This window comes from Peromyscus eremicus, chromosome 2, assembly GCF_949786415.1.
Source record: "Peromyscus eremicus chromosome 2, PerEre_H2_v1, whole genome shotgun sequence".
NCBI lineage: Eukaryota > Metazoa > Chordata > Mammalia > Rodentia > Cricetidae > Peromyscus > Peromyscus eremicus.
The window spans coordinates 123,425,654-123,439,132 of NC_081417.1; the positions used below are offsets into that span (position 1 = coordinate 123,425,654).

At 45.4% G+C, this 13,479-nt stretch overlaps 2 protein-coding genes across 2 annotated transcripts in view; one reads left to right on the forward strand and one right to left on the reverse strand.

The window, feature by feature from the left end:
* Rab3b (RAB3B, member RAS oncogene family) overlaps positions 1-13,270 on the forward strand; it is a 57,523-nt gene extending 44,253 nt beyond the window's left edge. The window contains exons 3-4 of the mRNA XM_059256032.1: positions 1,558-1,682; positions 12,829-13,270. Of these exons, the coding sequence (XP_059112015.1) occupies positions 1,558-1,682; positions 12,829-13,016 (313 nt within the window). The 3' untranslated portion in view covers positions 13,017-13,270. The remainder of the gene's footprint in view (positions 1-1,557; positions 1,683-12,828) is intronic.
* On the reverse strand, positions 5,368-5,682 carry LOC131905085 (cytochrome c oxidase subunit 6B1-like). Its single transcript, XM_059256033.1, is given in 3 exon segments — positions 5,368-5,463; positions 5,498-5,625; positions 5,628-5,682. Coding segments are annotated over 3 exon segments (279 nt in total).
* Positions 13,271-13,479: the final 209 nt, after the last annotated feature.

The following is a 13,479-nucleotide window of genomic DNA, read 5'->3' on the forward strand; positions in this document are numbered from 1 at the left end:
TGGAAGTCAGAGACAGGGGGAGTGCCCCAAGTCTGAGGCTAGGCTAGTCTACATAGAGCATTTGTGCCAGGCCAGCTAGGTCTATATAGAGAAACACTATCTCATTTTTAAAATAGTTCTTAAAGAAAAAAAGATTTATGTGCTTTATTTTAGGTGCTTGAGTGTTTTGCCTGTATGTATGTTTATGTACCACAGGCATACAGAACCTGTGGAGGTCAGAAGAAGACATCAGATTCCCCCTGGAACTAGAGTTATGGACAGTTGTAAGCCACCCTATGGGCCCTGAGAACCAATCTGGGGTCCTCTCCAAGAAAACCAGTGCTCTTAACTACTAACTTATCTCTCTAGCCCCTGCTTCAAATTTTATTTATTTATTTAATTATTTATTTAAATATTTATTTATTTTGGGGGGGTTGGTTTTTTTGAGACAAGGTCTCTGTTTAGTTGGGGTTTCTATTGCTATAAAGAGACACCATAACCATGGAAACCCATAAAGGAAAACATTTCATTGAGGCTAGCTTATAGTTTTAGAGGTTTAGTCATGGTGGGAAAATGGCGGCATGCAGGCAGACACGGTGCTGGAGAAGGAACTGAGAGTTCTACATCTCCATCTGCAGGCAGCAGAAGGAGCCTTGTGCCACACTGAGCGTAGCTTGAGCAAAGAAGACCTCAAAGCCCACCCCCACAGTGACACACTTCCTCCAACAAGGCCACACTACCCCAACAAAGCCACACCTCCTAATAGCACCACTCCCTATGGGGGCCATTTTCTTTCAAATCACCACAGTCTCTCAATGCAGCCCTGGCTGTCCTTAAACTTGCTATATTAACCAGGCTGGTCTTGAACTCACAGAGACCCAGCAGCCTCTGCCTCCCAAGTGCTGAGATTAAAGGTGTGCCCTACCATACCCTGCTCAAATTTTTTTTAAATGTTAAAAATGCTGTCTCTCAGTATCAATTCAGCCAAGACGTAATTCTTTATGTAAAAATAAGCAAACAGGGCTGGAGAGATGGCTCAGAGGTTAAGAGCACTGGCTGATCTTCTAGCGGTCCTGAGTTCAATTCCCAGCAACCACATGGTGGCTTACAACCATCTATAATGAGATCTGGTGCCCTCTTCTGACATGCAGGCAGAACACTGTATACATAATAAGTAAATAAACTTTAAAAAAAAAATAAAACAAATCCATCTCAGTATGCAATTTACTTTAGTCTTAATGTATAATATATGGTAAAATTATACATATATACATACCAAAGAACCGTTTTACAAGAAATTTCTTTGTGATTTATTATCAATAAATGTTTGATTTGTCTATTTTAAATACCTGTACCTCTGAGATCACTTAAAAATTTCTTGGGTGAACAGGGGTCATAAACAGTAAAGTTTAGGACCTGTGCACAAGAATGTTAATAGGCCCAGTTGTCTAGGAGTGACGTGTAGGTCATCAAAGACGCTCTGCTTTTAGGATGGTTTTAGCCATGTCACGCTTGGCACTCGAGGTGGAAAGGTGGGGGACGACAGCATGGGTAACCTATTCCTCTGTCTCTTCCTAGGGCTACTCAGATTAAGACCTACTCCTGGGACAATGCGCAGGTTATTCTGGTGGGAAACAAATGTGACATGGAAGAAGAAAGGGTGGTCCCCACCGAGAAGGGCCGGCTCCTTGCAGAGCAGCTCGGTATGTACATGACACATATGTGTGCATGTGTGTGTTTATGTGGATAAATGTCTGTGCATGCGTATGTGCATGAGAGTATGTGTGTGCCTGTGCATGTGTGTGTGCATGTACAGAAGTGGCATAAATAGGGAACAAGAGAGGGCTCTTTTTTGTGACATTAAGGTAGATTGTGATTATAAATGATGTACCTGTGTGCCCTATGTTTATTGTTACATATTTGAGTCATATACATACAGACTTTGGGCTCATGATTTTAGGGAGTTCATCATTTATATTTTTTCCTATAGTGAATATATGAATAAAATTTAAATATGTGAACACTTTTTTTTCAGGTTTTTCATTTTGGGTTTTTTGTTTGTTTGTTTGTTTTTTGTGACAGTATTTCTCTGTGTAGCCCTGGCTGCCCTGGATCTCACTCTGTAGACCAGGCTGGCCTCAAACTCAGAGATCCGCCTGCCTCTGCCTCCTGAGTGCTGGGATTAAAGGTGTGCACCACTTCTGTCCAGCTGTGAACACTGGTTTTAAACCAGATCCATCCACAAAGGATTTGAGATAGCTTATTTAAAAGTAACTGTAGAGTGGGAATAAAAAAAATAAATGAGAAAGTTTTAGCAAAAGCAGGAGCAAGATAAGAGAAAGCTAGAGTCAGATAAGTATGGATGTCACAAGTTCTTGGGCACCGGTACCAGCAAGAGGTAGGCCAAAATGTTGTCTTTGGACTTCCTGGCAACCACTACAAAGAGTGAAACAATCTGTTATGTGGTTCAGCATGTCCATACTATAAAAAACAAGCCTATTATTCCAGGGAAGCTCTTCTCTTCATTGGCAACTGTGAAGCAGACTGTGCAGAATGTGGCCGAATAATAGCACACATTCTTCCAGAAACTTCGATGCTGAGCATAATAGGCCTTTTCTTGCCATTTTTTCTTCATGTATACGGATGCCTCTCACCAACACACAATTCACAACAAAAGTCAGCATATGAAGAGGGAAAGCCATGCAGCTCAGTGCTGCTTGGACTCTTCCCAAGGTGGAAGCATTTTGACCTCAGCGTTCCACAGAGGCCCAGATGCCCAGGCATGTCTCAGTGCCCCCATAGCAGAACCCATACCTGCCTTTGCTTGAAAGATCAGTTTTGATTGTATATATTGGGGTTCAATGTAAGATTGCCTTAGAGTGAGGAATAGTTTCTTCCATGTCTGCAGAAAGTTTATAGTCTTCCTCTAGAGCAGTGGTTCTCAACCTTCCTAATTTTGAGGCCTTTGGTACAGTTCCTCATGCCCCCAACCATAAACTTACTTTGTTGCTCTCATAAAAACTGTAATTTTGCTACTGTTATGAACTGTAAATATCTGATATGTTGTAAAAGGATCATTTGAGCCCCCAGGTTGAGAACTGCTGCTATAGAGATCAGATGGGATTCTAGGCAGTTTTCCGACAAATGTGTCCTTCTAAGAGGCTTTGTTGTTGAGGAATAGAGGGTTAAAGGTTAGACTCTGACAGAGCACAGTGGTGGGGTTTATAGGTGGGTAAGCTCTATGAAACGCAATGTGAAGTGTGTGTGTGTGTGTGTGTGTGTGTCCGCTGCTTCAACTTCTCCATCCCTACTAACCAAGATAGTCAGGACTAGAGAAGAGTACACCCTAAGTGCTGCTTGGTTGGAGGATTGGCTCACCTGGGGTCCCTCATCTATCAGAGAGGGTCTCCAGTGCAGAAAGTGTCTCCACTTTGTTCGCAGAACAATAAGCATGCGGTGAAGCCCACACTTGGGCAGCTTCAGGTTATCCCGCTATGCTTCTGACCTGCAACCCCTTAGGAGACTGGCAGAATGCAGAACACAGATAGGAGTGAGAATGAGGAGGCATTGAATGTAGCCTTCGTGAATTGTCAGATTTAGACAGACCAGGTAACCCATCTCTATGCTACAAAACCTCCTGAGTTTGCCTCGACTGTCTACCTGAGCATGTCTATTTACATATGTATATCTCTTCCTGGCCTTTGAGAACAGGAAATGTATATGGTTTGTTTCATCTCAAGGATCTAGCTTAGGGTAAATATTCACATATTCCATTTATTCATTGAAAATATGTATTGAGAACCAGCAAGATGGTACAACAGGTAAAGGCTCCTGCCATCAATCCTGACAACCTAAGTTCAAGCCTCCAACACACACACACACACACACACACACACACACACACACACACACATTCTCTCTCTCTCTCTCTCTCTCTCTCTACATAAGTATTTTTAAAACAATAATATGTATTGTGCATATACTCTGAGCCATGTTCTGCCCTGGTACTAAGGATATAATTAATATGTAATTTCTACTGTCAGGGAACTAATAAGGACAAAGATACTAAACAAATAATTATACAAATAAATAAAAATTATTTAATTGGGTGAATTGTACAGTATGTGAATTATATCCCAATAGAGCTATTGTTTGTGATTAATTATGATTAATAATATTGTTATAACAAGTAATAAAAATCTTCAAACTAGTTTTATTTTAAAAGTAGAAATTTTAGAATAATTTTTTAGTGTGCTCTTCTCTGGGGAAGATTATTTTCTCTTGCTCTTAGCTTTCTTTAGTTATCTGTAGTTCTTTGTCTAGGGTTGAGGCGCTGTGAGCTTATTAAATCACATGGAATTTTTCTAAGTTATCCCAAAACTAAGCCTGGTGGATTTTGTGGAATCTTAAACCCTCTCTAGAGCTATCCCCAAAGAGACATGTCGAAATGGCTCAGAACAGGACAGACTGTCATCTGTTGGTTGTCCAAATAGTCTGTTTTGGAGGAAGACACATCTAGATAAAGAAGTCTCGATCCTTGTTAAGCAGGTTAGGTGCATGACTATCCCTGAAGAATGAACCATTCCATGGGACGCAGTGTAGAGTGGTTGAGATTCCTGATGAAAAACCTGGCCAGGACTAGCCAGATATTCATAATATACAGAAAAGATGGCTCCCAGGAAAGCTGGGCCCTCTAGCTACATCCTCTCTCTTAGAGCACTCATCTAATTTAAGGGGTAAATGCCAAGCTTTGGTAAGAATGTATATACCCAAGGGAAAGCAGTGTCTTTTTTTGTAGGAGTTGGAGAACTATGAATCTGGAGCTCCTCTGGTCTGTCTGATTCCCCACACAGAACCTGGTTATGGAAGGAGGCTTAGGGGAATCTGTCAACCTGAGAAATATAGAGTGCAGTGCCATCCTGGGTCTAGTAGACTTCTCCATATGTAATTCAGTGGCCTGCTGGCCAGTGTAGTAGGGCTGCCCTCTATTTTATGGGACTCCCTTTCTCTTATCTCTTCTTTTTTTTTTTTTTTTCCCCAGAGCTGAGGACCAAACCCAGGGCCTTGTGCTTGCTAGTCAAGGGCTCTACCACTGAGCTAAATCCCCAACCCCCCTCTTACCTTTTCTTAGCTCACTCAGTCAAGACTACTGACATGGCCAGCAACTAACGTTTGAAAATCTTTGTGCCTCTGTCCTCTCCAAGTTTCTGGAAGCCTTTGGACTTAAACTTTTTTTTGTTGTTGTTGTTTCTTTTTTAACTTTTTCCAATAAATTCTTATTAGTAATTGTATCATGATTCAAGGTCTCAGAGGGACCATCATATGCCCAGGTCCCCCTTTACTATCTGGGGAGAACAGAGGACAGAGGAAGAGGTGGGCAGAGCCAGGTCAGATTTTCCCAAGAAATGTGCCTTGTGCTCTTCGGCAGTCATCCCAGGCTGAGACCCATGATACTGGTCAGAGGGCTTTGTACACACATGGGCACTACACACACACACACACACACACACACACACACACACACACACACACGGAGGCATCCTTCCCCCACCCCATGCCCCTTTGTGGTCATTGCCTTCTCGAAGTGGTGGAAGTCCAGGTAGTTCTGCTGCCAGCAGTTCCTGATCTGGTTCTGGTTTGGGAAGGGCTGTCAAAGGGGGTGGCTCTGTAATCCTTGATTTTAGTCTTGATGTCTTCAGCCATGCTGCTGACTCCTGAAGACTGCCCTGGAGCAATGCTAGTTCAATGTGGCCGTTAGCAAAGACCCTGATGTCAGACCTGGACTCAAACTCTTAATGCTCTCATCACGCTCTACCACATTTCCCCAAAGCCTGCCATGATTTCTCTTCACGTTTGCACCATGGGTTAGAACATTAGTGAGATTTCTTTAGTTATGTTGTGGCAACATATGACTGGAGTCCGCGTTCATGAGAAAGGTCTATTACCAATTGATTTTACATGTTAGCTGTTGGTTGGTTGTGACTGGGCTCCTTATCTCTTCTGGGACCCAGTCCACGTTGACTAAACAAGGTTCTTAAAGCTTCTCTTGGGACTTGGATCGCATCACTTCTACCCATTTCCATTGGCTAAAACAAGTCACATGATCAAGCCCACAGTTGGAAGAATTAGAGGCACTGCAAGCCAGTTGGCAATGGGTGGAGGTGGAAAATCCCTTGTAGAGAGGACCATGAATTCTCTGCCATCTCTCCCGAGCACTCGATGGGTCCTGGCACAGAAACGAATAGGCTCCCTGCTCTTAAGATGCTTATGGTCTGAGAAACAAAACCATGAAAAGAAATGTCAGCATCTTAGCAAGTTTAACTTTCCTCATTTCCCATGTCCCCTTTGGGGAGGGAGACTGACTTTTTCGGGATGTGTTTCCTCTGAGTGTGGCTTCTGGTTGAGCCTACCTATGGGCCAGAGGACTGAAGAGGGAGAGAAGGGAGAAGTCTGGGTATCCCATCCTTTCCCTTGGCAAGCTACATCAGCAGGGTCTGCTCCTCCTGATTCCGGCTTCCGTGGCTCCAGCTTCCTTTGCCTCTAGTAATTTCTTAACTATTTTCATTTGCTCCAGGTTTCCTCCGTTCTGCCTTTCTCCTCAATTCCTTCACCACCCATATAGCCAGCCAACTGCTTCTGATTTAAATGTGAAGAATCATTTCCATTTTCTTTCTTTTTTTTTTTAAAGATTTATTTATTTATTATGTACACAGAAGAGGGCACCAGATCTCATTACAGACAGTTGTGAGCCACCATGTGGCTGCTGGGAATTGAACTCAGGACCTCTGGAAGAGCAGTCAGTGCTCTTAACCTCTGAGCCATCTCTCCAGCTCCATTTCCATTTTCTTGATTGGCATGAACCCGAAACAATTCTGTTGAGTGCCCTGGGATTGCAGGGGAGAGGTACATCGTATATTCCGAGGGGTGAAATAGGATGGGGAAGCCAGAGAAAAGGCTGTCTGGGATCAGAAATCCTACAGAAGAATAATGAAGATGATTAGGAGTGGGAGCGAGAGAGCAACAGCAGGAACAGAGGCTCAGATGAGAGAGCACTGATGTTCTGCAGCTCGGTGTGAGTCAAGAACACGAAGCTAAAGGAGCGGAAAGGATCCAGGCCGTGCAGGGTTGTTGTGGTTCCGATGTGGTTTGAATGTTGACTGTGACTGAAAGCTTTGTCCTCAGCTGGTAGTGCTGGGAAACGGCAGAACTCTTAAGAGGTAGCCAAGTGGGAAGAACTTGGGCCATTGGGTTGTGCTCTTAGACAGTGTTACCCTTTGAGTTCTCTTATGGGGACTTTTTTTTTTTTTAGATAGCCCAGGCTGGCCACAAACTTGCTATCTAGCCAAGGCTGGCCCTGAACTCCTGATCCTCCAGCCTCCACCTCTCAAGTGGGAATTACAGGTATTAACTAACCACTATACCTGGATTGAAAGGGTTGATATGAAAGCTGCAGACCTGTCCCTTCCCAGCTCTCTACTTCGTGGCCCAAGACGCGGTCTTCCTACTTCCACACATGCCCTCAGCACTGTTACTGCCTGTGAAATACATGCAGCTGAAGGGCGGCCATCACCCAGAGCCCGTGCTATGTTCTTCAACCTTTGAATCTCCTGGATCGTGAAGCACATAAATTATTTTCTTCACAAGTAGTTTGAGTCAGGCATTTTATTACAGTGATGAAAAGTCAAAGAATACAGGTCTTGAGTTTTAAGTCAACAAGGCTGATATGAAGTTACTCAGACCTCTTTTAGTCCCAGTGACACAAATCTAAGACAAAATAGTTCAAGTTTCATACAAGAGCGTAGCATAACAAATGAACAGGCCAGGGGATGTAGCTCATCAGGACAGTGCTTGTCTAGTGTAAGGCCTTAAGTTCACATTTCAATACCCCCCCCCACACACACACACACAAAGTCAAAATATAACCCAACTTTGGTGTCTAATGATTGCAGTCCCAATACTTAGGAATTTGAGCCAAGAGGACTGTAAGTTTGAGGCTAGCCTGGGCTGTAGCATGAATCTTAAAGAGTCTTATTAATAAAAACAAACCTGCGGCCAGTTATTGGGGTGAATGCTGGAAGATCAGAGAGACAGAACAAGCCACAGCTAACCTCACCTGGCCAACTTCTCAGCTGATCCTGTTTCCTCAGACTCAGCTTCTGAGTCCTCATCCAAATGGATCTCAGCCAAACTGCTACTCGAAAGCCTAAATGCTTAACCAACCAAATGCTTCTAGTTTCTGATCCTCATGCCTTATATACCTTTCTGCTTTCTACCACCACTCCCTGGGATTAAAGGCGTGAGTCACCATGCTTGGCTGTATCCTTGAACACATGGATTTCTGCCTCTGGCATGCTAGGATTAAAGGCTACCACTGCCTATCCTAAGTATCTAGTGGCTTTTCTGTTCTCTGACCCCAGATAAGTTTATTAGGGTACACAATATTTTGGGGAACACAATACCACCACACTGGGCTACATTAATAAGCCATAGTGTTGGGTAAATTGTTCCTATGACAGCTGAAATAACCAAGAAAGAGAGTAAGCCTAGAGCAGGAAGGAAAACAGTGAGAGGAAGCAAGAGGGTACGAGCTGAAGGTTAATAAATGATGGAGACGCAGAGGTATGAGCAGGGTGGAGAGGGATTTTAACATAATGGTAGTGGAGGAATATTCAGGAGCAGGATTCTGCTAAGAAGTAGACTCTGAGGTCAAGTTCAGAAGCAGGTGTGGGCTCAGTCCGTGGGTCTCTAACAGCTGGCTTTAGCAAGCCAGACAAACCTATCATTTTGGAAATGGGGAGCATTTCAGAATCAGCTGAGAATTGGATGCCATTAAAGGCAGCAGAAATTCCATTGTCCTGGAGCCAATTAGCGGGAGGAAAGGGCCAGGGGTGACTGGTCTGCTTAATTGGCTGTCATCCTCCTTGCCACACTAGACTCCCAGCTCCTGAAACACTTTATTAATGAACCAGAGGAAAAGGTTACCACCTGGGCCTACTAATAAAGGCCTTCAGGAGCCCAACAGTAATTGAAGGTACACTGGAGGCTGTTCTGAGCTGACTAGACCCAGGAGGTGATAACTTGAATTAGGATCCTCAAACTTTGGGTACTTTTGAAATGATGGTAAAGATATTCTCTGGCATGACATCTCAGGTCTCCATGTTTGGTCTCTTCTTCTCCATGTCCCACCATGATCTGATAACAAACTGTCCCGATCTTTTTAGTAACAGAAAAGATGTCTTCACCCCGCTTTCCCTGTTCACATGTGTTTTTCCAGACTTCTGTGTCAGACGTGCATGTGTATACTCAGTCCTGTGTCTTTGTCCCCACTGATGTCTGCATCTGCATCACTGTCTCCAAGGAGTCCAACTTGGCCCTCAGGCTTGGATAGGTACCTCTTCTGTGTTCTCAGTGTCCTTTGGCTTCCCACTGTCCCAACACTTAGGACTGTGATATCAATCGGTCTATCTCCTACATTAGACTAGGAGCTTGTCAAGTGTAGGGCCTGTGTGTGATTCACCTTGGTGTTCCTACACTGCACAGGGTCTGCTTGTGCCATTGCATGCTTGCTGAGCCAAGCTGTTGTGACTCTGCTGCTTACATCTCTTCTGTCACATTCTCAACGCTCCTTCCTACCTCTTTGGCGGTTTTGTTGTTTGTTTGGTTGGGTTTTGTTTGTTTGTTTGTTTTTGAGACAAGGTTTCTTTGTATAGTCCTGGCTGTCCTGGATCTCACTCTGTAGACCAGGCTGGCCTTGAACTCACAGAGATCCACCTGTCTCTCCCTCACAAGTGCTGGGATTAAAGGCGCGTGCCAACACTGCCCACATCTTTCCTACCTCTTTCCTTCAACCAACATTCACCAAGCACCTACTCCTCCACTCGGGCTGGAGCGCCAGTGAATGGTCCAGTCCCTTCTCAGAGATCTCCCGGTTAGATGGTTTCTATCATGTGTGGCAACAGGTGTTATGGCAGAGGGGCGTGGAAAGCCCTGTCTGAGTCCTGCAGAATGAGAAGTCCGATGAATTTTGTTCAATTCCAACATGAAGGGCTTGCATTCCCACTAACTTAGGAAGCTGCCCCTTATTTTCCTTGCAATTGCTTCCCTCTCCTGCCTCTCTCTTTGACCTCTGCTTTCAGAGGTCAAAATTTTGACTCAGAACTGTTCCAAGGGAGGTGAATCCGGGAAGCATGAGATGGATCCCGGCTTCTCCCTTTTCTCTAAGTCTTGTTTCCCCACCTGTAAAGCAGAAGTGGTAAGGTCTTCCTGGCCCTACCCACCTCAGAAGGTGGTTTTAGTACTCCATTCATGAACTATTAAGAACTATGCAGATTGGCATGGTCGAAACCCTTCCTCGTGAGTGTTCAAACCTAGATTTGATCTCCCCAGGTCCTTGGTACTTAGCAAAAGACTTGGCAAAATGTCAGTGCTCAATAAAAACCTGCTGTGCTGATTAACCCTGAATGCTGATGAAAAAGAGGTGGGTTTTTTTTCCCAAAAAAAATATTCAGAAACCGTGGAAGGGCTGAGACAAAATGGGTGGGGAACATATGGACAGGTGAATTGTTATGTATTCCGGCGGGAAGCCTAAGGATGCTGAGGACATGCTAATCATGCCCCATGTCTTGTGTATTCCCACACCTCCCTGGGAGGCAGGTGGTGGTCACCCTCTTCCACAAATGAAGAAGTGAAGGCTGGAAGCAATTAGGCCACTTGCCCGTGCTGACAGAAATATGCTGAAATTTAGGCTGGCTTCCAGGCCTCTTCCCACTGCCCACCTGTATAATGTGGCACACCCCCAGTCGGCGCTCGTTCCTCAGAAAGGATTTGTGGCCTGGCTTTGACCTGTGTCTTTGTTTTTTTCCACACTGATGGTGAACGCCACTTACCTAGGCCAGCCAGCCAAAGGAGCAAGGAATCCATGTTTGTGATATTCATGAAGGAAGAGCTGTACGCTGAAGAGGCTGAGGCTGCTGGGTTCCTGAGGCCCGGGGATAATGAGCAGCAGCTGTCTCTTTCTTCATCACGTTGTAATTAGCAAGCGCTTCTTTAGCTCGCCTTTCTCGGGTCAGGAAGTAGGCCACAGGAGAGGTTTTCAGCTGGAGGTGGGCTGGCAGCAGGAGCCAGAGCCTTCAAGCTGTGAGGCCAGGGAAAGGAGTCTTGTTTGTACCTGGGCTTTAAGCTTTTTTGTAGAGGGCAGAGTGAGGAGGAGGAGGAGGGGGAGGAGGAGGAGGGAGGTGGAAAGGGACCCTCTTCTTTGTGGGAGATGAGAAAAGCGGGAACGAGGTGAAAGAGCATCAGAAAGAAGCTGTCATTGTAACAGACAGCTTTTGTACGGCAATTTACCCTCTGTCTCACTCAATCCTCCCAACAGCTCTCCGTAGGAAGACTGGTGTTATTCCCACTTGACAAACCCCAAGTCTGAGAATCAGAGAGGCTAAGTGATTCCGACAAGTGTGGTGGCTTGCCCAGATTCAGACTCCATAGCAGTCAGATAAAAGCAAACAGATTTGTAAAGAAAGAAAATGAAAGCTTGGTGGAGTGGCCCGGGCCTGTGATCCCAGTCCGTGGGAGACTGAGGAAGAGGAGCATAAGTTCCGGGCCAGCCTGAGCTACATAGTGAGTTCCAGGCCAGCTTGGGCTATATACTGAGACTTAGTCTCAAAAACAACAAAGAAATAAGAACAAAAAACCCCAAACAAACAAAAAAGAACAACCCACAACTGCAGTAGGGAATGGAATTGGATGGTGGAGCGCAAAGAAAAAGGGGCAGGGCTGTGTATAGACTTTGGAGCCAGGCAAACCCAAGACCAAACTCACCTCCCACTGCCAGCCATGTGACGTGTGCGAGCTCTGCAATCTCCTGGAGCACGCACCCTCTCACATATTGATTGGGAATGCTGACCTTTTACCCACCAGGCTGTTGCGTGGGTTAAACAGGATGCTATTTGTAAGTCTCTAGCTTAGTGTACGGCAGCATCTAGGAGATGCTCAATAGATCAAGTATGAGGCTACAGAAGAGGAAGAACAAACACCACTTCACTTACTCACTGTGACTCTCGAGGTACCTGTCCTCCAGAGCCCAGCCCAGAGCTTGTCAGGATGCAGCGAGAGGGAGGTGAAGAAGAAAGGGTCCCAGAGAATCAGAGAGGTGTGTGGTGGAGATGGTGTTAGAGCACTTGCCTGGTATGTCCAAGGCCCCAGGTTCTAACAGGACAAAAACAACAGGAAACCTAAAACCTGGGCTTCCACACTAGTGCTCTTACTTACCGTGGACACACCAGCTTAGTCCCTAAGCCACAGTGTCGGCACTGGTGATCGGAAGAGCCTATGACTGGCACTCCTTCCTTCCCCCAGGGACCGCATGAACTGAAAGTGAGACAATGGGTTTGCTAAACACTTTGGAATGTGTGAATTGCTCTGAGTCCATACATATGCGTTCACTCTTTCAGCTAACACCTGATGCCCGCCCCCCTCCCCCACTTCTCCTCTGGGCATAGGGCTATATACCTCACATGCATTTTAGCTCAGTTCACCTTGAAGTAATTCTGCAAGGTAGATAAAATCGTTCCTATTTACAAACTAAGAAGTTAATTTGTAAGCAGAACGAATGGTTTGCCCAGGATTAGACAGTAGCTGGTAGAGCCAAGATCTGTCTGGTTTTAAAATGTGTGCAGGCAACCCTTGCCCTGTACTGTCTCTTTGAGGCAGAATCCTCTGTGCATGAAATTAGGTCTCCCCGCTTCATGTCTGAGCTCTGGCTATATTGATCCAGAGAACTATGTTGGGGGCACAAAATAGCTCCGGCAGAAGGGCTGGGAAAATTTGCATTTATCTCTCTCTTCTTCCTAGGGTTTGAATTCTTCGAAGCCAGTGCCAAGGAGAACATTAGCGTGAGGCAGGCCTTCGAGCGTCTGGTGGATGCCATTTGTGATAAGATGTCTGACTCGCTGGACACAGACCCCTCCGTGCTGGGCGCTTCCAAGACCACCCGTCTCTCAGACACACCACCACTGCTGCAGCAAAACTGCTCATGCTAGGCCAGGCCCGCCCGTCTCCCAATGTCATGCTCACATGTACCCTGCTTCTCCGTTATTCACTGTCCACTCCCAACCCCAAGCAAGTTGAGGTCTTTGCCAGCCCCGGTGGTTCCCTGAAGATGGCCCCAATTATAGATACTGATGGTGCAGGTTACCGTGTAGGGGAAGATTCCTTTGACAAAAGAAAACTCCCTTTTATGCAGGAGGTTCACTATAGAGACTTGGAAAGAATCTTTTCTGCCCTTAAAATAAAATAAAATTTCCTTCATTTACCAACATACTCCCCCCCCCGCCCCCCCCCCACGTCAGGGGCTGGCCGGTGAGGCCCACCTGCACCGCTAATCCTATTAAAGAAAACGTCTCAAAGTACAACCTGCTTGTTTTCTATCAGGCTCCCTGTGGGGCTCCCTCTCACTGCAAACCAAGCTTTGATTTGCAAAGCCCTGAGCCTGTTAGCACGGAT